This window comes from Endocarpon pusillum (genome assembly GCF_000464535.1).
Source record: "Endocarpon pusillum Z07020 unplaced genomic scaffold scaffold2026, whole genome shotgun sequence".
NCBI lineage: Eukaryota > Fungi > Ascomycota > Eurotiomycetes > Verrucariales > Verrucariaceae > Endocarpon > Endocarpon pusillum.
In genome coordinates this window covers 19,702-46,585 of record NW_006916120.1, presented here as the reverse complement: position 1 = coordinate 46,585, position 26,884 = coordinate 19,702, and the positions used below count along the sequence as shown (strand labels likewise).

The following is a 26,884-nucleotide window of genomic DNA, read 5'->3' as shown; positions in this document are numbered from 1 at the left end:
TGGAAGCGGATCAGTGGCTTGGCATTCAGAAAATTCTTACAGGGTACTACTAAGTATAGTACAGTCAGTGAGAGAATATACAGGAACATACACAGTACATTACATGATTCTGAATATGATTAGGACGCCAGAATAGCACGGCCTTTTTAGACGCTTCATCGTCATCAAAGCAGAGCCAGGGATGGTAGAAGCATGGCATCAGCAAAAGGACAATGGATGACATGAAACATGATATGGAGAACCATAGATTCTGATCATTCTGCTGCCAAAGACTATGTGACAGAACACATCTTCACTCTCGTTCCCTCTTGAAAACATTAGCTCCACCTACCCATCCACTATAGGGTATTGCACTCCCGTAGCTCTCGTGCCGCAGAGTACCTCATCTATCCAAACTTTGTCCTCTCTGTGGTCGAGCTACATTAGAGAGGTTGAACAGCCCCTGTCCAGCGCCTGCAAATGCTAATACCTCATCCGTGCTGGTTCGTCCATTAGAGCCATGTGTACGCCAACCAAATGCAGTAAGAAATACAGGCAACAAAGTAAAGTTGTTCAAGAAGATAGAAAATCAGCTCAACGACTCCAGGATCTTCTTCCCCAGAAGCAACACCGCCTTTTTCTTGGTATTCTCCTGATCTGAGTCTTCCGCACTATCTTCTACAGGCTGCCGACCTCGATGGTTATGGTCACGCGAGAAGTGCTTGCTCAGCGCATTCGTTATCAGGCTTGGACCGCCGTGGAAAGTCTGAGCTCGAGTGGGCTCGGTAGGAGGATTGATGGGGGTCATAATTAGACTGGATGGTCGCGAGCTGTGGATGCTGGAAGGGGACGAGTCTACCCTCATCAGAGGCGAAGTTCGTCGATTGGTAGAAGCAAAAGACCGTCTAGGCGAGATTGATCTCTCCATGCGGGGTGCAGAGCTGATGAGGCTATCCGCTTCGCTAGTACTCGGCGTGTTTGTTGGGCTGGCATTATTGGACAGCATCTGCGAAGAGCTAGCCGCCTTGCGGAGGCGCAATTGTTGTTGTTTGTTGGGGCGGTGGTGAAACTTGTTGCCGATGATAGCCCCAGTGTGGGAGATAAGAGCCCTGATGAAGTCCTTCTTTAGTCTCAGTGCCAGATCCAGGTTAGACCAAGTCTTGTTCCGATACTCTAGCGCGGGCATGCGGAAGACAAAGTCATGAAGATCTTCGAGATTGCGATCCCCTTTGCCTTTGTAGCTAAGACAGATGACAACACTGTCAAGCTTAACATGCGCTAATGTCATGTAGTTGCTCGCTCGTGACATCATCTGGGAGAGCTCATCCGACGGCTTGTCCTTCTTCTCTTTATCTCTTCGATCTTTGCTTGATGAGCGTGGAAGACCGAACTTCCTTCTCGACTCATCCATACTCATGGCCGAGAGATTTGTGGAAGAGTTGTCCATGGATCGCTTCGAAGGAAGACGTACACTGTCTGGTGACCCTTTCCGATGGGATGCGCCACTCGTGACCAGCTTGGACGTTGAAGATGAGTTGGCATGTCTGAAGAGGCCGAGGCGGTGGTGCTCGCTACTGATACCCAAACCTGTCGGCTTGTGATTTGCATGTGGTAGAGGTTCGTCATGTGACAGAGCTAAAGTAGGCTGCATCCTACGGCCGATGGCTGCAGTCTCTGATACATTAATCGAGCTATTCTGGGACAACGTTTGCGCACTGCTATCCGAAAGCAGCGCGTTCGCCGCTTCATCCGCCTCCGAATCTGTCCCGTCGTCGAGGGGTTGCATGTTCCTGATCATGAAAGGTGAGAAGTTTTTGTTCTCAAACGCGCTTGATTGCACTCCGGGAAAGATGTATTCGAACAATTTCTTTCCGAGCTCTCGCTCCAATTGGACCTTCAGTGGGAACAGCGTAACTTGGAATTGCTCAAGCACCGGGATTCCTGCAATAGCTTCGAGCATGTACCAATGCACCTTGATCATCTTCTGGTCGTCCCGTTGTAGCGAGCTCTTGGAGTTCAGATCCTGGTATGGCCCAATCATTTGCGGGTACAAGGCATTGGGCAGGAGGTTCAACCCATGTATCCGGCCAATTTCCATCGCATTGTGGTTGGATCCATCACTGTTATCAATGCGCTCATAAGCTGCATCGCCCAACTGGAACTCTAGGAGCGCTTCGTCCTTGTCCCTCATCAGATGCCAGACAACCTCAGAAGCCCTGAGATACCAGCGTAGAAGACCTTTGGACTGTGTAGTCTGCCGATCATCGTTCTTGCGCTGAGATTGCGACGTGGTGATGGCTTTCATGATGAAGAACAGCTCGTCTTCACAGCTGGCCAAGTCTTTCTCGAGGCTCATTCGATCTTGCCAACCTTGCCTGTCAAGGTGTCTGGCATTGATCTGGAAATGGTTCTTGATGTCCTCGAGTTGACGAATCCTTTCCTGGAGACTGCTGGCAATCTCCGGCGCCCCTCTCAGGTCACTAAAATCCGACGCCAGCATGATCTTCTCCAGTCGCTCACTTCTCACTTTCTCTCGTGGCTCGCTATACAGCAAGAGATCAAGAACGATAATGTACAGAGCATAATATTGAGCAGAATCACAAGTAGCTTTGATGCAAGGGAAGTCGACAGAAAGATGGTCAATACGACTCTCAGCTCGAGCCGACTTGCCCTTTGGATTGGTTTCGGCCCTTGCAACTTCCTCGTTATATTTGAGGCGTAGTGTGTTGTATTTCTCGTACCGCAATGTTGCTGAAGTTCTCTGGATGACTCTTTCGAAGCCGAACGGATTAAGCTCGAAATCGAACATCACCTCCAGGGATACCCACGGAGGCCAAGACGAGCCTGGAGGATTGCCGTACTTGTTTCCTGAGTACAGATGCAAGAACTTATATAATCTTTTCTTTGTGGTGACGAAAAATTGCGCCCCATCCATGTCAAGTGAAAATTGACGTTGCACCAGGCCACTGACATCATCTGATATCCTCGCTTTGTCCATGATAGAGACCACCTTGAGCTGCATGCCTTTCGCTGCTACAATTGCACTAGCCTTGTTATTCTTCTCGCTTTGAAGTTGAATCTGAGGTGCAATGAGGCGGACGTGATAGCTGTTTTGCGGAACAAAGTCCTCTGCTAGCTGATTCTCCGAACTGGCTGTTGAAGGCCGAACATCGCGCTGCTTACCACCTCTCATTGGATCGTCAGCATCAACGAAACGCTTCGCATCTTGAAGCAGCTGGTCGATACGGTCTTTGACGAGAGCTTCTTGATCTCTGTCATCGGTCTCCGATTCTATGCGGGGTCGTGGGGACTTGTCATCCTGTTCTGTGCATGGCGACAGATGCGCTTTCGATCTATTCTGCTCGTCGACGATATCAAGAATGAACTTCACTGCCCTTCGTGACATATAGTAAACGAATCCTCTTCTTTGGCTGACTTGGTGGCCATAGCGAAGGATGATATTGCGAAGAGAATTGTTCCACTTGAACTGAATGTTGTGTACCATGAATCGGTTGTTGAAATTGCTAGGAAATTCTTCTTGTGACGATGGAAAGAGGTAATCAAGAGCATCATGTGCTTTGGCCTCAGCTTCAGAGTAGTGAACATAGGCATGCGTCTCGCTGGCTGGCCCTGGGCCGGACTGAGTTGCGGAACCGTTAGCTGATGATCTCTGCTCAGTCAAGCGAGCCAGACCAGCAACGAGGAACTCGTGTTTGGCGTGAAGCTCTTTGTTCTGCTGAACGAGGATATCGTAATGACGCTTCAAGCCACTGTCCTGATCTCCGTCGCGGATGACGAGCAACTCCTGCTCGCCCATCAACCGAGTGTGAGACTCGATTTGTCTGGTAATGGAATCGATTCTCTCCTTTACAAGCTCCATCTGCACTCGGCGTGGATCATTGTCATGGGACATAATGCAGTAGTGGGTAGGCTCGTCGCCGAAAGGGCTGGTACGAGTCTCATCTCCATGTATTGCCCCTCCATGGTCAGTCTGCCGAAAGTATGTAAAACGTGGCGTAAAAGCTAGTGGTAGGATTTTGGTTTCTGGATTCGACTCGGAAGGCAGAACCCAGTCAAGCTCGACGAAGTCGTCCATGTCAATCCATGATACGTCGTGATCAGTGATCGTAAACCGTGACATATCGCCTGTAGGGACAGGCTGTTGGTATGTGGACAGAGCTTCGTCACTGGCTCGTAAAAGATCGTCTGCATTCGTGCCACCAATGTTTGCCGAGACGGCTCGCATATCTGCATTGATAAAGTCCAATTGGCCCTCATTGATGCGCATCCCGCTTGTGCGAGTCTGTTTTGATTTACCTTTGATCACCGTGTCAAACCATTCTCGTCGTTGATGGAGGTCAAGCATAAAACTGTCAAGTCGTAGCTTCAAACCAGTCGCCGAGACCACATCTTCCCCATAGTCTTCAGCATCCTTATGCTTGTAGACGTGAGCTACGAACAGTGGCGATAACAGTAAATTGTACTTGAGAGTTGCCAGATGACGACCGAATTTCTTGCTTGTTTTCTCAGGGCCTCGCCAGAGACGCCCTTGTCGAATGGGTAGAGACATGACCCCAGAAAAGAGTGACCACCAGTCAAAGAAATGCGTAAAGAATCTAGGGCTTAGATGAACGGCGTTATAGCTGTCGGACGGCTTCAGATTACTCAAGCTCCATTCCCTGTCATAAGGAGCAGCAACGGCTATCGAGAGATGTATGTGGTGGCTTCGGAACCCTCCAAATGCATCGTAATCCTATAGGCATGTCAGCGATGAAGCAGGAGAGTAGAGAAGCTTCGGATTACCGCAAGTGTGTGTTTGTCGAGATACTTAGCATTCTTCAACACCACATCATAATGAGGCTTGAAATCAAACAACCGGTTGTCACCACTGGAGTTCCGTTCAAAAACTAACCCAGCAAGCCATTGCACGTTGCCTGAGAGTTTCATGATCACCTTCTTAAAGATGGCTGAATTCTTTTGGGTGCTACTGGTAGATATGCCATCTTCATCTTTTGAACGTGCTGCAGAGTGACGAACTTGACTGCTATAATCTGGTATAGCAAGTACATACTCACCGCTCTTCACAGTCATAAATTCCTTGGGGTCGTCGGTTGTATGTATAGCCCATTGTACGCTGTCTCGCCAACACATAACGAAGCCAGCGCCATAGCCAGTTGTCACATACGGATCGCGAGAGCCTGCTTAACTTAGCTGGCTGCTCACGGAACCCCAGAGTGAGCTTACCTTTAAGACGTAAATGCACATCTCCGCCGCCTTTCCATTTGACGGTCATTCGTGAATGAAAGCTAAGCCGAATCTTGTCCCAGAAACCGACACGATCCGATGGATCTATCTCTGGCTTCGTGAAACCTTCAATGATCATCATCATATCCTGAATAACAGGTTGATACGAAGTGCCCCAGGATATTGTCGTGGGCAGACTCGTGTTGACATCAATCATGACTTTCGAGTACGTTTTCACAGGCGAAACGGTGCGACGAACGTCTAGCGAAAAGCCCAACAATTCGCTACAATCGTCTTCATGTTGACCGGAGGGCACAATATCAACCTTGACGTTTCGAGTCGATTCAGCATTGCGATATTCTTCCGCTATGACAAAGTCAGTCCGCAGAGACCAGCTGGGAAGTCTCGGCTGCTGGCCTGGCCTGATTGCAGGTACATGAAGAAGTTTCAATGGATAGTCACGCAACATGACCTGAGCCTCGCCCATGTCTAGGGAGATATTCATTGGTAGAAGCAATGAATATTGCATGTCAAGTGGCATACCTTTACCCACCTCGTGAAGAAATTTAGGATAGTCAGACAAGGGGAACGATGGTTTGTCCAGAACTAAGTGTAGGTCGCTAATAACTGCTGACATCAATCCAGGTCGCTTTGGAATTGCAAGTATGGTTTCTTCATCTTCTGCATCGTGGGGAGGATCGTCAGCTCCTGAGAACATTCGTCTGACATCTTTTACGGTATTATTCTGCAGAGCGAGCACATTATCAATTTTCCTCTTCCACGATCGGGCGTTATGTTCTTGCAGCTTCTCCGACGCTGCTTTCACCTGCACTTTGGCTGACCCAGTTAGACTGCATACGCCATCAGAATTGTAACGTATCGATTTGCTGTCATGGCCGTGAGGTCCTCGTGAGGAGGAGCGTTGACCTGAAAATTGCTCTTCACTATGACTTCTGTCTGGTCCTTCGTGGCTGGGCCGAGGATGTGTTTGAGGCTGATAAGAGTGTGCTCGATGCCGTGAAGCAGCGCCTGGAGGTCGATCGTCCCCGAGTCTTTTGGCCTTCAAAACGAAGGCCTCTGCCCGAGCCATACGCTGCTTCTGCTCCGCGAGGCCTACACGGTAAATAGTCCCAAGTTTCCACTCAAAGGCATCATCTTCTATCTCGAACATGATTACTTTACTCCGAAGGGAGATTTTTGGAATACGCTTCGGTCCTTCGGGACTTTTTTCTAGGACATAGTCCTTTTTTCTTGTCCTGAACCTGTGATGCAGCTGCTCCATGGCCTTTACAGTATTCACGAAGTTGTCAAAAACCTTATAGACGATCAGCCCGTGGGGAACCGCCAAACGAATAAACTCTGTCGCAAGGTCTATGGACCGTTCAGTGACAAAAGAAGTTCCTACTTTCTTCCGGCTTTGGCGCATGTTCACACGAATGCTATTCATGGATATCAAGCGCGCCCAGACTCTTCTTAGGTGTGGAGCCTCAACATGCAACCGTAGCAAGTGAGACTTTAGGAAAGGCGCAGACCACCGATGACGACCTGCAACAACATCATATATCTGAAGGAGCATTGGTGGATCCGCCGCCATTCCAGCTTGAACCTGCATGAAAGCAACCTTAATATCAACTGCAACAAGTTCTGCACCCGCCATGGTATTTGAGCGCACGGCGTGCTCCGCTGCCTGCGCCTTCCCAGTGGACAGATACGACTTAAGCTCTTGTGTGGGAGCTCGAGAGACAGGGCCCTGAAATGCATCTTTCAAGGTCATGATAGCGACACCAATAGAGTAATAGCGATAGAGAGAAAAACAGAGGTGGATAGCACTGACTGCTGAGTTGATGTGAAGGATTGGTCCTTGCAAGTCTCGTGAAGTGCTAAAGGTAACTTCAAACCTAGGCAAACGCATGGAAGGCTCGGGTTCCCATAGCCGTGTGGATTCAATGATGAAAGCTTCGAGGCCTTTGACGTGGATAGTCAACCTGCGACCATCAGATTGCGTATGCGAAGTCTTTTCATGCGCTGGATCAAGTCCTTGCTTAGAAGATTCGTCACGACGGGACTTGGCGCTTGTCCTACGCCCCACCGAAGATGGTCGGCGCTCTTTAAGGGCGCGCTGCGACTCGTATTCCGCAGTCCACGAATCGAGTCGCATGGCAAGACCCCGGGTCTGATGGGATATTTCTTTGTCGATGCCAGCGACTTCAATACTAAAATCGGAACCCTCCAGATGAAGCTCGATCAGCCAGACAGGTAGCCGACGGAGAAAGTTGGGGCGACCAGCCACTAATGTTAACGCCTGCTCGTCAAGCTTAAAATTGTTCCTGAAATTTCTAACGATATTGTAAATTCCGTTGCTGACCTCCTCCCTCATCATATGGATAGAAAATGATTTTAGGCTCCCAGAAACCAGCATGCGAACTTCGGTTGTCGCATCCAATTCCATTTTCAGTTCAAGAACCTCTGCAACGACAAGATCATGTCTGATCCCTGACGAGGTCTGGTAGTATAGTTGGTGCGATGAAAGGCGAAAGACTGAGTTTAGTGAGTAGTGAATCTCCCCTTCTGTAGAATGCGTTGATTCGACATCCAGGGAGATCGAAGACACAGCAGATATGATGAGATCGTAGTCGTCAGGATTGGTAGAGGTTGAGTTATTGATAGGTAGCACGAACCTAACCACGGGCTCATGAATAGACAGCTTGATGCTAGCTTTCGGTAGGAGGCGCGAGATAAGTCGGTGGTTGCCATCTTGTCTGACACTTGGATTTTCGCCTTTCGCGCGAAGGAGGGCTAGTATTTGAGCAAGATGTCTTGGATCAAGGTCCACAGAAGGTGACGTGACGACCAGGTTGGCAAACAAGATATTGGCATTGCGTTCAGTTGCGTCTCTCTCCTCTGCAAATGTTACTGTCTTTGATGGTAACGTAGTCTTGACGGTGGTAGTTGCCATAGGAATGTACATAATCTTGCTAGGTGAATGCTCAGCATCATCCAGACTGACGGATACAGATATGGCAGCAATCAGTGCTTGATGAGCCACATCTGACCGCGAAAAGTACATCCGATGGGCTGGGCTTCCTTGATCAAGACGATGCAGGTCGATGCCAACTTCGTGTGTCACAATGTTTACAGTGAGGGGCGCGGTAAGATGCGATAAAGAGGTGATTTGCCTCGATACTCGAATGAAGCTGAGAGCCATCTGAATCTCCTGTACGCCTCTCAAAATGGAGCTGATGAATTCCTTAGAATCTGCTACAGTTTGAACAATGGATTCCTCGCGACTTCCAGGCCTGTCTAATTCTTCGACAACGTCAGTGAACGAGATTTCTTCGAGAGGACTTCTGACAGCAGCTTCTCTAGCAGAGATGGTTATAGCTCTGGCATAGGATGAGATCGTAAGGAGATCGTCGAAAGGAATGTGTAAGCGGCCCAACTTGATGGCAATAGACGTATCTCGAAGACCTTCCCGTTTTCTGTACAGAATGCCGTGGATATTAAGGCTCATAGAGTCTAGCACTTCGCCAGGTTCAGATCCAGCAACCATAAGAAGAACACTTTTGGTGGTGATGATCCATTCCGCAGGTCGCTGATCTCCTGAGGGGTCTTTCTTGTGCCGAAATAGGCGACCTCGATCAACTGTCTTGCGTCTCGTATCAACGGCCATTGTAAAGTGGCCGATCCGGATGGAACCGACATCCACCACTTCGATAGCTGCATCAACAGCGACGACATCCAATAATCTAAGCCAGTGTACTTTACGGTGCAACCGCTTGATACCTTCTTTGGTATCGGTTAGATGTCTCCAAAGCTGGCTGCGATGTCGCCGTGGGCCGTTCGTTGATCCATTTGGCGCAGAAAACGACTTCGCAGAGTGCTGAGATTGTTTATCCACCATCTGAATCCGGCCATTTGTTCTCTTCGGGCTGCCATTCAATACCGAGAGGTCTAATATAACTCTGGGGCTGTCTAGCCGTAAGCTGATCCATGTCGGTTGAACGAAGGTTGGACGATGAAGCGACAGGCCCAATCCGCGAACCTCGATTCGTATCCCTGCTTTTGGTGTATATGCTATCCGGCGCAAGCTCAAATATCCTAATCTCTGAATTGAAAATCCCGTGGTGATTCTAATAATCGCAAAGAGGACAAAGGACGAGATATACAGGAGGAGGAGCAGCAGGCCCGAGATGGTGGTGATACCTAGGCGAGCCATAGGGAAAGACCTTGGATGCAACGCTCTGCACCATTCGGACTTGACCAATGCGCTGACGCAAAGCAGAAACTTCTCATCTCATGAATTACTTGGCGTGCGATATCCGTATCTTCCAGTCCATGAAGTCCTTTGGCTCCGCCAATCTGCCCTTGGCCATCGCGTGAGTGAATTTCGCAATTAATACGGAAAGCAAGACTGTTGAACTTTTGCTTCACAGTGCTAGGGGGAGAAGGACTGTGGATGTATTCGGCTCTGGATATGGTGGGATAGTTATGCAACAGTATATTATGCGCTTCGGATCAGCTGTGAAGAGGTGGGATCGCAACGGGGATCACAGCAATGAAGGGAGCCGCCCAAAGATGTCATCGCGGCTATTGTAAACTAGTACTAAGCTAAAACGCCAAGTCTCAGGTTCGTACGGGCGTCTGGGCGGGAGATTGTCTAAGTAACATTAAAGAAAAAAATTGGGTGGAGATTGGGTGACGCTGATCTCTGGGACCAAACATCGCAAATTAGAGGCTTCACCTTCGTTGGTTAGCTTTCACCTACTAAAACATAGCCCGTACTAGTATGTACAGACGATTGAGGCTCCACGACTTATCGCTACTGCTCTTGAATGGGAGGAGAAATGGTTTACAGATATCATTAGTATAACTATCGATACTTTCCTCGATCCACCGAGACACCCTATCATTGGCTCTTACAACATAGATGCAGAAGGATGTTCCCATCTTAATCAGCTAACAGCATCAACAACAAGGCGGGGTTTATTGAGAATGATTGTTGACAGGGCATATATCGTTCTCGCCAGCCCGTACAGCGCGTTCTTGAATCTATTTGAAATGTATCAAAAGCGGCTGCTCTAGTCAAACCCAACGCACTTAGCATAATTTCGCCAACATCGAGGTAGTATCCGAAGAATCGCTTCCATTCCCAGATAACGGAGACCTTGAACGTGACAGCGTTTTGGAAATATGTTTCCCATATTTGCGCCTCTTGTACACTTCTGGCTAGTATTCTGACAGATTTCCCTGTCCTTTGGATATGGGTATGTGACAGTTTGAGCCTGAATTGATGGCTTCAAGCATGTTTCAACAGCATCATCCGATTCAAGATTTGTAACACACGTCTTCGCCTCTAACCGCCCTTCGTTCGGCTCTTCTGCAAGGCTGCGATCTTGTCATCTATGATGGCAATTTCGGCATCAATCTTGATGGTCTTTTCGTTGAGCATTTCCACATAGTCTTCATCTGAAAGGCGCTTGAGAGGGACCCAACGGGAATCCAGTAGCCGTTGAGAATAAGGCACTCTGTCTCCAACCTCGTCTCCACCTCGCTGAAAGGTGTTGTACACTCCCTGGCCCAGCATGCCAAGGATGCCGTACATTAATGCCCCTGGAAGGACATTTGACCTTGACCCTCGTAGTCTAAGCAGAGGCTCTGTTTCTGGGAAGTTGAAAGCTTACTGATTGCGCCGTTTACAGCACCGGCCATACTACCAGCAAAGGTACTGTGGAGTACAGTTTCTCTATTTGAGAGCTTGCTCTGGGTGGACGCTACGATGCCGACATTTCGAACGTCTGATCGGTTCAGCGTGGACGCGATGATTTGTCTTGCGGATAGACATACACCAGAATGTCGAGCCAAGGCCAAAACACTGCAGACCAGCAGCAGTCGCAAAAAGCACTGGGTGCTTTGAGAGTACAAGTCCTCCGAACCCTCCTCCAATCAGACCTGCTGCACCTAACAGACAAAGGAGCGACTTAGATATTATATTTCAGATGTGTAGTGGTATGGCAGGAAGCCCTTCATGCAATATGTTCTTGCAAATAGCTTGTGGAAAGGTAGAGCTTACCTGATACAGCACCAACAGTCAAGGCAGGAAATATGGGATCAATGAAGGCCCGCTGGATATATTCAGGTTTTGCAGGCGGAACGGACATGACATCCAGTCTGTGGCATGTCCCACTGCTTGACAGTGTTTATTTGGCGATGTCCGAAGAGAGCTTCAAATAACGCATGCAGCCAAGGCCCAAGTAAAGTATTTCTAGGTACAGAGAACTCTGTAGCACGTTAATTGGTGGTTGAGCTTTTTACTAGCCATCATTTTACATATTTTCCTTTGAGCCGCTTCGCTGCCTAAAGATTTTCGTCCAAGACTTGTTCCATACCGCACGCTACTCGTCATTTTACCTAAAGCCATTTTCTATCCACCTCTTTACATAAAACATCCATCTTGATAACTGTTGCGCGCTCCTCTAGATCATCTCATCGAGGTCAATTCAGATCTCAGACTCACTCCGAGCAGCGGCACGCCTGGCAGTGTGCTTGCTGCATCCTTGCAATCATGGGTAAGAGGGCTCGAACCTCATATCCGATGCTCTTCACTACCAACAGATCTTGGTTGTTTCGCACTTGAATAGGAGCCAGCTGACAGATGCGTTCAGCGCCAGCAAAGAAGAAGACTGAGAAGATGTCCCTCGGGACTTTCTTGCAGGATGAGAGTAAGATTCACCTACGATGTGCGGCACTTTCGACTGACAAAATGCAGATTATGGATCCTGGGCCGATGAGATGGAGGACATGCCACTTCCTTGTATGGTTTTCATCTCCCAACAAAACTCATTCCAAGGTCTAGTGTCGTATCTGACGCTTCACTAGCCACCGAGTCGCGCTCTGGTTACGGGGGTGAACGACGAGCTTTCAGCAGCACCACGGGCATGGGTAATGGCTACAATGGTAATGCGCACCACTCCGGACACCCTTTCGTTATTTTAATAGGCATTTGCTAGACCGCAGAGACGGATATCCACCACGAGAGCAGCTGCCACTTCCCACCGAGCCTCCCTACACTGCTCATCTTGGCAATATGTCATTCGATACAACTGAAGTCGAAGTCAGTGAGTTCTTCAAGGACTGTCAGGTTACGAAGGTCAGGATTGTGGAAGATAAGATGGACCGAAAACCTAAGGGGTTCGGCTATGTGGAATTCGCGACTTTGGATGGGCTAAAGAAGGCACTATCATACGCAGGATCGAGTCTTGCAGGTCGAACAATCAGAGTCAGCGTTGCGGACCCCCGTAAGTCAATTTCAGATTGCCTATTGGCTTCTGGGCATCTCACTAACCATTTGCACAGCGAAAGAACGGCAAGATGGACGTGACTTCAGCGATTGGTCAAGAAAAGGCCCGCTTCCGGACTTGCCAGCTCAACAGCGAAGAGTCTCGGACCGCCCAAGCTTTCCGAATAAAAGTTTTGATAACACATCTGATGCGGGAAGCGATCGAGGAAGTCGACGACAATTTGATCAGGGAGACGGAAAGGTGCGAGACTTCTCGAATTGGGAGCGAAAAGGACCTTTGTCACCGGCCATAGCAGCTGTTCCCCCTTCATTAAGCGAAGGAGGACGCCAACGGAGCAAGGATGGTCCGGCATTCAGAAAAAGCTCACCAGCTTGGGGAGAAGGTACTGGCCGATCTCAAGATGGAGCTCGACCATCAAGGCGGGAGTATCAGGAAAAGCCCCCAGTTGAGCGACCTCCCATGGCCTCGGAGCTTGACAATCAGTGGCGATCGAAAATGCGACCCGACGCACCTGCAAAGTCGCCAACGCCTTCTCGCGACCCTAGCAATCCACCTTCTCCAGCTCCTGCTACCCGCCCAAAGTTGAATCTTCAGAAGAGGACTGTTTCAGAGGCTGAGCCAGGTTCATCACCTGCTACAACTACTCTAGCTTTGGAATCAAAAGCAAGCCCGTTCGGTGCCGCCCGTCCCGTGGACACATCCGCCAAAGAAAAGGAGATTGAAGAAAAGCGGGAGATGGCTATTCGCCAAAGGAGGGAGGCTGAAGAGAAAGCCAAAGCGGAGAAGGCGGAGGAGAAGCGTCTAGCAAAAGAAGCCAAAGACAAGGCACTGGCAGAGAAGGGTTCGAAGGAAGCCGGTCCTACCGCGGACGAAGATAATGGCACCGAGAAAAACCCAGCAGGCAAACACCTTGAGATACTGCGACGTGCTAGTGAAAACGAAAACGGAATGGAAGCGGATGAGGAGGAAGCCGAGGGTGACGCACCCGTTGCTCCTACAGATGACAAAGCGGTAAAGCCCAAAGAGATTGTGCGAGATGCACCTCCTGCTAGGGGGGCAGGAGGCGCTTGGAGAGGCCAACATGCACAGGGAAGTGGACCGTCTGCTGAAGATACCGCGAAAAGCATGGACGAAGACGGATGGAGCACAGTCTCCAACACGAAACCACGCAATAGTCGACGCACAAATCAAGCTGCACGGGCCGTTGCATCGTGAGGTCTGGCCTAGATTGAGAACATGGTGCTTCAATCCTTCATCGATGATGGCCAGTTTGTTTCAACACACCAATATCTAAGCTTTAGTCGTGCTCGCAGCATTTGACTTTCTTTCGGCAGGAGGCGGAAATTCTCGTGGCACAGCATCTCCCAGCAAGAGGCAGACATGTCTTCGAGGCCTGAATCAAAAGATCTCCAGCTCTTTCTAATGCTTGCGTTTAGTGCCTTGATGTTTTCTACAGTCATATCAAAATGGCGTTATTAGCTCACTGTTTCTTTTTCAGCCAGGCTGGATTTAGAAACCCAGTACATTCGAGACCTGGTGTTAGGGTGTGATAGCGCTTAATACCTTGGTCTGCACATTGCCGTTGTGACAAAAAAGTAGACTTGAATCAACTCGAAATTCAGCATGCCTACTCTTGTGTTCTGCCTAGGAATATCGCGATGACCGTACACTTCGTTCCACAAAACTGCTACCTGGTTTGTTTCTTTCTTCCAAATAAATACTGAGCCCGAACACGCTTACGCAATATCAATAACCTAAAGATATTCGATAACCAATACTACCAACCCCGTACTGCCAGTGCAGTGGTTGAAATATAATACAGGTTATGCCAAGCTACCCAAAGTGCCCCACCTACTACCAGCTGCCGCTCGACCATGGAGACCTGTTGAAACCATATTCTGCCGTTCGAGATTCATATTTGCCGCCTACCAGATGAACTGAAGCAGTGCTCTCTCTATAGTAGCTGGGGTGGGGATGATGACGGGGAGCTTGGATGAGTTGATACAATTTTTGCTTGGTGAAATTGCCCTCAGCGGCCAGCGAGGTGAGTCCAGTCAAAATTTTCTGCAACTCGTTCTGTCACCTTCAACATCAAACGTTCCTATGTCATGAACCCTACGCAAATTGATTCGGATCCATTAAAGTGAACTTTTCGTGAATCGCTACAGGAGTGCACATCCACCGTGATTGACTCGATCAAACAGGAAGCAAGCCTGCCGATATCCTTGGTTTTGTCAGCCGTTTCTACCAATCTACCAATGAAAATGTAGCACCAAATGAGCTTGTGCAAGCTCGAAGATATGATAAACCTACTGTTGACCGCGCATTCCAGGAACAGGTATGGAGATGGCTGACCAAACATCCCGATGTGCTTGTCGGCAGGGATGGAAAGGGCAACAAGATGTCACTTTCTGCAGTGGAAGCTCAGTACCGAAACGTACAAACGCCAGTAACTCTTGAAGCCACAAAAGATATATGCAACTTGAACACCCCTCCAGACCTTAACGTTCAGCAGCATCACATTCCGTTAGACACAGTGCGTCCTCAACCAACTAAAGGAAAGGATGCATTAAGAGTATATGTCACTGAAGAACGTATGTGGCTTGCGATATGTGGTCACCCAAAAGATCTGACGAAAGTCTTTGAGACCGAGTTTGTCTTGCTCTCTATCATAGCTGCTCACCGCGAGCTTGGAATTCTGCAAGGTGACCTCGTGAAAGAGAGCGGCCAAGACAAGCGGTCTGTTCCCAAGCGTACAGACTCACTCCGAAACAAAGGATATATCGAAAAACGGGCTGTTCATCTTAAAGGCCTGAAAACCAGCCGACTAGTGCTTCGGAGATTCGCCTCGAATGTTGCCCATAATTCTGTAACGCCACAGCCAGTATCTCCTGGTACGCATAAGAGCGTGCGGGATGAGTGCCTGGAAACTCGTGCCCTGATAACAAATCTTTTCACTATACTCAAGGAAAAGAACATCGTCACTCGAGACGATCTTAAGAGGGAGCTTAACATGTCGACACGATGGCAGGCTCGAGCGCTGGGTAAAATCACTCGCCGACTTGAGGTGATTGGATGCCTTCGGAGGGTCAAAGCAGCCTCAGAAGCATCAAAGAAAGTAGGATATTACTTCGATTGCGTCAAACTCATCCACGAGCCCTCCGAACAAGACCTGAAGACCTTCGACACCTCTGGCCCAGGTATCACAGATGAGCACGCTGTCGAAGAGCCAGATCTTGAGAATGAAGATGACGCTTTTCAGACGATGGCTGGGCAGATGCCTGGCAAGCTTGAGGAGGTGGGAAGGATACTTCCACAATGGAATCCAGACAGGCCCCTCTCGAATTGTCTGCTAAACGTGGTTCAGCAGGCAGGAACTCAGGGCTACACAAACAGAGTTGGTGAGCCACGCATAATATACACGATAATGCTTATTTTCTCCTAGGATTTGAGGCACCACCTCATGGGAATCTTTTTCCGCAGGCCACTCGAAAACCTACTGACGAGATTGACCGCAACGTGGCTTCAATCACAGCCATCACATCTCCGCCACCTAGCTATACTTCGAGACACAATGCTATCAGGCACCATTCCTCTCTACGTGCAGTATTCATTTCCAAACTTCGAAGCACGCGTTGCCTCTGGGCACGCATTTTGGGAAGCTGTCAGAGAGCCGACTTCGGACAGCGGGAAGAAGGGAAAGAAAAAAGCCACATTTAATACTTCTATCAACTCTAATAGCCCCGAGCTTGATACGTTTGGATTTCCAGCTAACCACGCGCTCACCTCACAGTTCAAAGGTGCACGCGCAACTTTGGGGCAGTGCTTGCTCGCCGCTCACCCAGGAGATCTTCCAATTGCAAACCGGGATCCCGTATTGGATCGCAATAGCTCTGGGACCAACGTAATCAGATATGACGCAGCTGAAACAAGCGTCATCCTAGTAAGATCTAACAGAGAAAAAGCTCCTGTTACTGGCTCTGCCAGCCCATCGTCTCGGCCCCAAGACACCACAAACCAGCCCTTGCAACAGCGACAGCCTGGAGCCAAACCCAGGGGACGGCCCAGGAAATTTCTACGTGGGACTGAAAAGTTCTGGCAAGGACAATTTGCCATGGTCAAAGCACAGAAAACCCCAGACAACCACGAAAACCTAGACAGCCGAGCTGGAATGATGTCCGACCCTGCTGGACTTGCTCTCTTCGCTAAGCGACCTCCACAGTTTGATGCAGTTCTCGTACGAGCGCTACAAGGCGGTTTACCCGTACCGGCGATGCCCAAGGATATCGCACAGGAATGGGTGGATAAGACGTTGCAGGTTCTCGATCGAACCGCTGCAGGTGTCTACGTTACGCCAAAAGGGGTGCGATTTCGAGGAACGAAAAAGTACAGAGGAGCCAGTAGACTTTTGGTTGTCCGCAGTTCGCGCCTTGGAGAGCTTGATCTCTCAAAGAAGAAAGACATTCCAGCCGTCCGCTTCTTGATCTCCAGCGCTGCTCATACATTTGTCGATCTCCAAAATGGGGTTGTGGGTGGAAGTCTTGATGACAGCGATGATAATACCCTAAGATCGTCTCCAAGTCTTGTTCGAGGAAAGAATCCTGCCAGGGGACTCGAGCCTGGTTCAAATGGAATCCAAGATCGACTGCACGAGCCACTCCCTCACACGTTGGCTCCTGGAAGTATTACAACGCCATTAGGACAGAAAGCAGACGAGGGTGCTGCATCTTCCAAAAATAGTCTGCAGAATAGGCCAAGCCGAAAGCCAAGAACGGTAACTTTCAACGAGGCGTTGCTGCATAAAGATACTCCCCTATCCCACAACAGAGCAGGTCCAGAAAATATGGTATGGCAGGCGTCTCCCACACCGCCTTCTGGCTTGCCACCTCCGCTCACGACAAGGTCTTTGCTGCGCAGAAGACAAAGCGATAGCCAACAAACTGCCAGTGAAATCTCTGAAGCGTCAGCTGCAGGTGCCGTTGATAAGAGTGACGACCAAGTTGGCGCGCTTCTTGACAGCATTAACCCCCCAGGTCTCCCATCAGCCTCAACGCAAGTAGACCAGGTCTTGAATCTTGAAGATACTGAGAAAATTGAAGTTCGTTCAGAGAAGCCAGCCACCTTTATGATTTCTTTGAATGGCAGTAGCCTGAATGGTATTACCAACATACAAGCTACCAGACACAGTGTTCTTGCCGCCCATGGACCAATTCCGAACCGCCTCGAATCGGGGTCGCAGTCATTGCGACCATCTGTAGAGTTCCATGCGCCCCCCCTGGGGATCATAGCTAACCACGAGAAGTACGATGCCTCAGCAACGCGTCGCAAAGATGCTGACACGCCGGTTATCGAAGAACGCGATTCAGAGGCCTTCAGATTGGTTCAAGAGCTTCTTGCGGAAGGGGACGACCAAATTGACCCGCCTAATCAGGACACTCTGAATGGAGAAAACCAAAGCGGCGTTTCTGCTGATGCTTCTTCTCAAATTGGTGGACAGATTACGCTGCCTGAGATGAGGATATCAGACCCGGACTCAGACCATGGTCCTCCTCAAAAACGTAGGAAGCAGGAAGGGGTAGGAGCTGGCTCTATTGCCGTTCTAAGACGTAAGATCATGATTGATCTCATGGAAGCTTGCAGCGGCGCGCTACCATATTACCAGAGCCCTTTGTGCAGTGCATTCACGACCGCGTGGCAAAAGGCAGGCCAATCTGGCAAACCTGATCTGCGAACAATAAAAGCTGTTGTGAAGTCTTTGTGCCAGAACGGAAGCGCGAAACAGATCAAGTTCAGCCATCGCAATAAAAAGGGCGCTGTGGTCACAAAAACCATTCTTGCCAAAGCAGACATGGCTATCTCCCACCCAAACATTCTTGAGACTCAAAGGAGGATGATTGAGGCAGATCCTCACCCCTATCTTCCTGACGCGCTCAGAGATGACCTTGACCTCAATCGAGAGATGCACAGGGAACCATCCGCGGTCTGGCCAGCTGTTTACGATGAACAGACCGTTGAACCATCCGAGACTCCAGCAAAGGTCTTAAGACTGCAGCTTCGAGAGACACTTTCTCTTGCTCGCAAGAGACAACGCAATAAAGATCCAGAAGTACAGGATGCCAACGAGGGGCATGATCCACAGGGCAGAGATATCGTCCCTCGGACAAGACTTGTCGGTATCCGGCGGAAGTACACCACAGCTTCAGCACCTTACAAAAGACCTAAGCTATCTGTATCTCACAATACTCGATCTCCTCAGCGGCCCTTACCAGATCAGCTCTCACACACTCCAAATCCATTACAATTCCGGACAGAAAACCCGGAGAAGCCGTTGACTTTTGACGCCTTCGCTTTACCAGCACCTCGTCCGTTTAAGTCGCGAACAAATGCCCTATCTCACAGCAGTGAAGATGCCAATTTTGCATCTCAAGCCAGCTCCATTGCCACCACGCCGCAGTCAGAATCAACTCAGCTTACTAACATCATTTGGAAAGAAATTGGTGTTCAACCAGTACTTCCTTCCTCTGTGCAAGAAATACTCTTGGATGATCGAAGGAGAAAGAAACCGAATTACACAAAAGAGAAAGATCCCAATTATCGCGAATTTGAATGGAATATCGACGGGGTCACTCTGTGGGAGCAGAGGTCGTTGAAGCTGTTTGACTCTAAATCAACCGATTGGGTCTTCATCAACCATTTTGTGGGAAACAGCTTCCAGTCTGCCTCGGGTTCCAGTTCAAGTCTGGTATTTACTGGTCTTATTTGGTATGATACCCAAGGCCGCGAACATACCGAAACTCGCTTTCATGTCCACGATCAAGATGTTTCCAGTCTTCCACCAGAAAACAGAAGTGCTGTCTCACCACGCTGGGCTCAGAATCTCACCCAAGCACAACTTGAATTACCTACACCACGGCCTCTGCGCAAAAGGAAAAGAGACCCTGCTGAGGTGGTAGAAGCTGCAAAGAGGCGTCGGCGAAAACCAACAACTGTGACCCAGCCTCAGACGATAACCGATTCGGCAGGTAACGTGATTGATGTCTCACATTTGATAGGGGCAAAGTACAAACGTCCACGAGGCACCCAACACCTACGCACGATGCCAAAGCACTTTGTCTATAAGCTCACCGTAACTATAGTAGTTGTGCGAGCTCTAGCAGGCGGCCTAGAAAAGCACGTCGACTGGCCACTTGTGATGTGTGTTTTTCCTGATGAAGAAGAGCAATTTCTTAAAGATCGCTGGAAAACGCTTTCGAATAAACATCGTCGTGATGTTGATCAACTTATTGAAAATTTCCAGGACAAATTTCCCGAAGCATATGCCAAGGGCGAAGTGCCTCAGATCAATTTAGATGAGCCTGAAAGCATTGATTGGAAGACCGTGGTAGAATGGGCGCTCAACAGCCTTGACAAGCCTGTGATGCATGAAATTCCGGACTTACCTGCCACCATGTCAGAACTCAACGAAACCGTCAACATGAAGATTGAAGCTTCCCATCGACCTTATCGCGATCTACTCGCCTACAACACAGCTGTCACAGTCCCGACCAAAGAAGTTGCGATCTCCGCCATTCCCTTCGCGGTGCCTCTTCCACTTTCTCCACCGAAGAGCCCGGGCAAGCCCCCCCATCTCTTTGACCCGACGGATGACACTAGTGACTATGCGTCGAAGCTGGCTAAATCTTGGGCTCTATCCACTGTTGCAACTCCGTTGGAAACATTTGATCCTGCAAAAGCACACGACAAACTCCACTCACTGGCTCCTACCGTCAAGGAATCAGAAAAGCTCGTCGACTCTGCCCTAAAATCACTTGCGGCAAGCAGAGCCGTTGTTAAAAAACGGGACAAGAGTGTAGACCCCAAAGGTCGAAGTTTTGACCTTAGCCGCGTCTTCAACGACATATTGGATCAACGCCGGACAATCACTGCGACAATGTTAAAGCAAGCTCTGCGTTACAAGACCACTGTGCTTGACCCAGCATTCCGTAAGGTTCAAAGGGTGAAGTTTCACCCCGTGTTCATCGAGGACGGGGATATGATAGCCATCCTCAATCTTACCGCCAATGGCCGTATCAAAATCACGATTGGAGATGACGTACCACGAAATAGATGGGGAGTCGATCCCACGTTGAGGTATCAGACGAGGAAAATCAAAAAGGAGAATCTATATTTTACCGTGATGATGGAACATATCCCCGAGAAATATGTCTTTGGCAACCCCCTCCTTGAGCGGGATGCCGGTATCCCGGATCTTGGCACTGGTGCGAGAGACATGATCCCCATTTGGCGCGATATACATGGAAATTTTCAACACCAATACTGGGACCTCGCTATCGCGGCTGTGCTGGGTATAGTTGCAACTCGGTCTGGAGCGAGTGTCAGGGAAGTGGCGAAGACGATGAATCCGTCGCTGGCCATGTGGGAGGTGGAGTGTCTGCTCGAGTGGTGCTGGAGGGTAGGGGCGGTGAAGAAGACTGGGGAAGAGGAAGGGGGCTGGACTGGCGGTTGGGAGGTTCGAGAATGGTGGTGGTTGGTGTTGGGATGCGGTAGAGTGGAGAACTCTCCAGAGCAAGTGCCGGGTTCAAGTAAGATGTGAATTTGTTCTGCATTGCCGCGATGGAGAAAGGGGTCAGGGGATGATGTCTTGGCATTTTGGGAGTCTTCAGACAAATAGAGGTTATATGTTTAGCCGTTGAAGTGGCAGATCAAGGTATCACCAGGTTGCAATCCGGGAATACGCAGGAGCGAGCTTGCCGGCAGAAAGAATGGATTTATGGAGCGCTATCAGCTCAATGCATGAATTGGTGGTGTATAGCTAGAAATCTAAAATACAAAGTGGGCTTTTCCTTGCCCGGAGGGTGGTGTAGCTTACGTATCAAATGCTACTGGTGGTTGAAAACGAATTAAACAATGCTATCAATTGCTGTGATGAAAGCAATGGCTCAATTAGAAGGTGGTAAAAAGTATGATATTTAAGGAAGAAAGAAGCTATAGGTGCTCTAAATACTATAGGCGCCAAGCCACCACCAATGCACGTGACAATATTCATCCATTCATAAGCCTTTTCTTGAAGTAATAGTCGCCTTCACCTCAGAGATCAAGATTAGAGAACCACAAAGGGAAATTTCACGCTCAGCCCCATCTAAAACCTAATAGAGTTTGAGAGGGTAAAAGGATTCTTTGAGGATAATAAGAAAAAGGGACATAAGTTCATTAAGGGCCGGGATACTATAGAACAATCGATTGATTGTTATATCAAGCCAACGATCATTAACAGCCCGCCGGACGACTCGAGAATTGTCACTGAGAAGGCATTTATGCCGATTATCCTATTTCAGTCTTGGAGAGACGACGACAAGGTAATTACGCAAGCGAATAAAACCAAGACCGGCTTAGCCGCAATGATTTGGGGGGGAAAATCTCAAGCGGTGCAACGAGATTGCGTCTAAAATGGAGGCTAGCAGTGTGTTTATAAACTCGGTAGCCAGGCCAAGTCCGATGGCTCCTTTTGGCGGCATGAAGAAGGGTGGTATCGGCTCTGAGTGGGGCCGAAGGGCCGGTCGGGCATCTTGGCCTACATGGATCAGCAGTCAGGTTGTTCACGAGTTCAAAAGTTGTCAGCTCGCTCCTTTAATGAATCCATAGCTGGTGCACATCTCGTCGAAACCATGTTTGTCTTCGAATTTTGTTGGCTTCTTGGACGTTGGCTGCATTTGGTTCTTATATTACTACCTGGTCTCAGTATATTGTTACGAAGGGAATGTCACGTTGGTAACTGCAGGAAGATGGTTACTCAGGTGATAGCGTGTGGTGATCTACATTAGCTATGTAACGCAATAGGGCAACTGGTAAGAAAAATTTGATTCGCCTTTTGTACTCAGAGCGGCACAAGTCTCTGTACGTAGTAAGCAAAATTTTCTGCATATGAAAGGTCCCTCTCTACATACAGATTCGGAAAACATGTTAGCCTAGAAAGTATGCTAAGTCATGCGGCAGAGCTTCTACGGATAGCAAGATCTGGGCAAGATCACCTAAGATCCGACACCATGATCACCCGATAAACTTCTTCCTGCATGGCCTCGTGTAACCTGATTTGCTAATCAAGTCAGATTTATATTACTTATAGATAGTACTACGGCGTAGATACAATGAACCAGATTGAGAAACTCATTGGGAAAGTCTACTTATTCAATCCCCTTTCATCGGAAAACAGCAAGAAACATACCTCCAAGTTACATTATTGTATTCACATTTCACAATGCGTTTCCAATCACCAACCACTACGCTCATGGGTCTTATCACCCTTGTTCTTTTCTCATGCATCTCGACAGTTTATTCCCAGCTGTTGACCGGCAACGTTCTCATGAGCTTGCTGAATGGCTTCAGCCTCCGTTACAAGGAGTTCTTAGTGAGTTGGCTGTCAACTACAACCTTGAATATTTCTGGCTTTTCCTCCCCCCTCTTTGTTACTTGCAGTGACGAAAAATTGAATCATCATTGAGACATCCCTAGACAGCCCTCTGGGCTGTACCCTGCATTGATACACGCGTGCAAATTGAACATCTTCCCACCCCGGATTCGTACTGCTATCCGCTACTTCCTGGCTAACAGGGACATTTTGTCCCATCAATAGACTTTGGGGATTCTTATTCCCAGCTCTCCTGGCAGCCCCGAAGCCAAGGCCTTGGTTGATCAATACAGCGGATTCGTGAGAGCAGAGATGGCCAACACTGATGGTCCCTTGCCGCCGCCGCCGGAACCGTATTCTGAAGTGGTGCAATACGGTGTTCAATCGGCTGCTCATTCAGTGAGCTCCTCCTAACCCATACTACCTCTTTCTATCCCTTTGTCGGCTTTGATAAATGATTTCTTCTACTACCTGTGATTATTGTTCTTTGTCCGTATGTTAAAACATACAGAAATCCTACCACTTCACTGATCGGCCTCCACCTATCTACTTAAATTCTGACACTCTCGCTTGCAGTTCGTTGTCGTAGACTACGGCCTCCTTCTTTTAATTATAGCTAAAAAAGACTCGTTTACTGAGGATCAAAAGAGGACGCTGTCTGATGCTGTGAACAAACAATTTATTCCAGTGAATGTAAGCCCAACCCTCTTTTACCCTCTATTCAACCCACGAGTCCCTCTTCCTCTTTGATAAGATTTTGCATGATATATTTAACTTTGAATGATAGTCTCTCCTGAACCAAACCGCTGTGTATGCTCCGCAAGTTCAGGATATCATAAAACCCGATTTCGATACTCTGCTAGATGCAGTCGTGCATGTGGAGGAAGCACTTCAAGTCTCTTAATTAAGGCCGGAACTTAACTCACTCTGGAGTTACTGGTATTACTCCCAAAGTAATGCATGACCCTCTGGCCCTGGAAACACACCACCACTTACCGGAGGGCATTCGGAGACTCGCAGAAGGATCCCATGACAGGGATTAAGCGCGGGAGGATAGGAGACACCCTGTAGCTACTATTAAGAATCCCAGTTAGGCAATACCCACTATCTACACAGCAGGATTCGTTTTATACCTGTAAATCATATTTCTCAGTAAATCACATGTTGCACACTTAATATCTGACCAAAAATCTACCTACCCCGAAGCACTTCAATCGCTGATCTCTTGAAGCAAAGAAGCGTAAGCAGGTGTTGCTTCAGGACAGACTGTTTTAGAAGTTGGTGCAAAATAGCATACGGAGGTGCCAATTCACTTGATTGAGTTGCTCCTATCAAGAGGAGCATTTGCTCATACTAATAGCTATAGAAGCGCATTACTGTAACAGCTCAGAAACAGCATTTGGCGTTCAATTCGTATAGCAATGCTCACTGCCATAAATAACAGGGCGTAACAGTTACAAGAGCGTTTCGTGCGTTTTGCATGCGGGGACCCTTGTACCATCATGCTAATACGTAACAGATACGTATCATATACGCAGGGATTCTGACAGACTGAAGCATATTCTTTTCGAAAACGAGATGAATAGACTTTGATAAGAACTCAGGGTCCCTTTAGCCATCTTGGACCTCGCTGAACCTCAGAAGTCTCAGAAGTTTCTTGCAATGCATTTTAACTGCATTGTATGGGGACCAGAATGAGCCCCTTGCTGAGCGTATATATGACCTCAGCCTGTGCAATTTCCAAGCCGCATTCCATGCCAGGGAACAATCCTGATCTCAATTCCGTGGACGGTCCGAAGTGCAATAGTCCTTCGTCTTTTCAATGCATACCACATACTCCTGGTAATTCTTGCAAATGCTCCCATTGTTTCGTATCGTATTCATTGTAGCCATTGATCACTGAACCGTCCTCCCCATCGAGAGGTGGTGGTACTATGCAATAGCATCATTCATCGTCCATGCACGGTTTGCCTGTCACTCTGTGCTTATTTTTATCCTTGCTCTAGGGTTCAATTTAGTTAGTCAAGAATGTCAAAATGCTCTGGTCTATATTTAACCACTGTTTTATGGCTAGGGATATAGCTTACAACGAGAGTTGCGAATTTTGCACTGATCTGCAAGTCCTTTACTAGGGACAACCACTCGTCCTGGAACCCTAGAACCAGATAACATGTCCGGTCGTTTGCAAGGATTTGAAAACTCTTGGGCATCATAGGTAGCTGTCAGGAATGCCAAAGGCAACAAGAAAAACGCAATTTTCATGCCGAGATACTTTGTGGAAGAATGATTGCGTAAGGTCAAGCTCTTTGACTGTTTGTAATGTGTAACTAGGACGCCAATTGAGGAAATATCCAAGGCGAAAAGGGAAAGTGCTGTGAAATATGCTGGGTGGAGATGTCTGAGGTTCGAGGAGTGGCGCCGGATTTGTATGCCCTATGTCTGCTGAACGAGGACCTTGCTGGATGTTTCCTACCGGCCTCTCCACTAGTTGCCTCAGTGGGAACGATCGAGGCCGACCAGGTCCTCAAAAGACTTTCTCGAACCAAATTCTATCGTACTACGGGCGAAGAGAAGGATCCCGCATCCACGAGGCCACTCTCAGCTCCAATAGCAACGAATAGTCCTACTTCAAAACCCAAGAGAGTAGCAGGGGAAAAAAATTGAGACCAAAGAACGCTGGGAAACCCGAATTTTCATTGTCAAGGGAAAGACACGAAGAGCGGGAATGGGGAGGCACATCAGTACGAGAATACAAGATTAGGTGAGGTGTAACTCGACGCTCATATGCACGTGGGGAAACAATGGGAAATAATGGAGCGTTGATAGGTCGGAAGATGTTCTTGAGAGGAGATTTAGACGTAGTCCGGCTCGCGTCAAGTGGAAAGGTCACATAATGCTAGAAAGCGATCTGTTATTTTGCAAAGGCCCGGTAACTTGCACTGGAAGTTATGAGAAACTCAACTCAGCCTTCCACAACCGCCATCTTTGGCAGAACCTCTGGATGTCCAATTCCTCTACCGATGTCCGCGATATCCATCTCGCCACCCGTTGCCTCAGGAAACTGACTTTCGAATAATGTTGTACCACTCAGCAGCCTGCCAATATTCATTCTTGCTGAGAAAGCGAGGTTCTTCGAACTAGGCCGCTCTTCGACCCGGCTTTGTGATTCGTCGGTACCATGACCTATATCACTCCACTTGCTGGTGTTGCCAGCAGGTTCATGCACACCGAAGAGTGCTGGATAGGTCGCAATGCAGTTAAAGTCTGATTTCCTATCCTTACACATATCATGGAAACCCCAATCCACCGACCTATTATAAGGGAGCATGCTCATATGATATAAGATTTTCTGTGCCCCACGTAAAGAGACGGCATAGGCAGCTGCGCAAACGCCTCCTTCGGATTTATAGACAATGCGGGTGCGATTATCAGCATCCTGCCGTTCCCAAAGCGACATGTCAGGGTGGCCAGCGTACTGGCGGTTCTTGGGCGGTAAAACAGTCGGGTCATGATGGATAACGAAGCGGCGTGTGTCAAGCTCGTCAAACCAAGCTCCGCAATGACCGAGCCAGAAAAAGTCCCAGCCATCGCCATATGGGGAAGTGGGCATCTCCTCAGGAGACGAGAAAAGTAGATAGCGAGAGCCGCGCGCATATTGAACAAGTTGAAGCTTTAATGCAACGTCCCAATCGGCGTCATCCTCCATAATCAGGGCTGAGGAAATACCATTATTGACAATACTAGACGAGTTTCAGCGCTTAGGGGCTGTATCAAGAGAGAAAACCCTAGGCATACTGTTGAATGACGTTCATATGGGCTCGCCAGCACGCCATATCTTTAGGTGGCTGGTCCATAGTCTAGGAAACATATGTAAGCTGATATCACGGGTAGGCGTAGACGATATACATACGTGGGGCAGAGCCTTAAAGTGGAGTTTGGAGCTGTCCACACCGTCCAT

At 48.6% G+C, this 26,884-nt stretch overlaps 5 protein-coding genes across 5 annotated transcripts; 2 read left to right on the top strand and 3 right to left on the bottom strand.

Annotated features, from left to right (window-relative positions):
* Positions 1 to 568: 568 nt before the first annotated feature.
* On the bottom strand, positions 569 to 9,439 carry EPUS_08610 (uncharacterized protein; the record flags this gene model as incomplete). Its single annotated transcript, XM_007803118.1, has 4 exons — positions 569 to 4,732; positions 4,783 to 5,000; positions 5,055 to 5,177; positions 5,224 to 9,439. The coding sequence occupies 4 exons, from the start codon at positions 9,437 to 9,439 to the stop codon at positions 569 to 571; spliced, it is 8,721 nt and encodes a 2,906-aa protein (XP_007801309.1).
* A 1,137-nt stretch (positions 9,440 to 10,576) lies between these two features.
* On the bottom strand, positions 10,577 to 11,381 carry EPUS_08609 (uncharacterized protein; the record flags this gene model as incomplete). The annotated part of the gene is made up of 4 exons (XM_007803117.1): positions 10,577 to 10,857; positions 10,905 to 11,018; positions 11,068 to 11,181; positions 11,294 to 11,381. 4 exons carry the CDS (start codon positions 11,379 to 11,381, stop codon positions 10,577 to 10,579), a joined length of 597 nt encoding a protein of 198 aa, XP_007801308.1.
* A 530-nt stretch (positions 11,382 to 11,911) lies between these two features.
* Positions 11,912 to 13,736, top strand: EPUS_08608 (uncharacterized protein; the record flags this gene model as incomplete). The annotated part of the gene is made up of 5 exons (XM_007803116.1): positions 11,912 to 11,942; positions 11,990 to 12,034; positions 12,100 to 12,177; positions 12,231 to 12,518; positions 12,577 to 13,736. 5 exons carry the CDS (start codon positions 11,912 to 11,914, stop codon positions 13,734 to 13,736), a joined length of 1,602 nt encoding a protein of 533 aa, XP_007801307.1.
* Positions 13,737 to 14,498: 762 nt separating this feature from the next.
* Positions 14,499 to 21,114, top strand: EPUS_08607 (uncharacterized protein; the record flags this gene model as incomplete). The annotated part of the gene is made up of 3 exons (XM_007803115.1): positions 14,499 to 14,565; positions 14,726 to 15,918; positions 15,967 to 21,114. 3 exons carry the CDS (start codon positions 14,499 to 14,501, stop codon positions 21,112 to 21,114), a joined length of 6,408 nt encoding a protein of 2,135 aa, XP_007801306.1.
* A 4,774-nt stretch (positions 21,115 to 25,888) lies between these two features.
* EPUS_08606 (uncharacterized protein) lies at positions 25,889 to 26,884 on the bottom strand (the record flags this gene model as incomplete). The annotated part of the gene is made up of 3 exons (XM_007803114.1): positions 25,889 to 26,666; positions 26,722 to 26,783; positions 26,837 to 26,884. 3 exons carry the CDS (start codon positions 26,882 to 26,884, stop codon positions 25,889 to 25,891), a joined length of 888 nt encoding a protein of 295 aa, XP_007801305.1.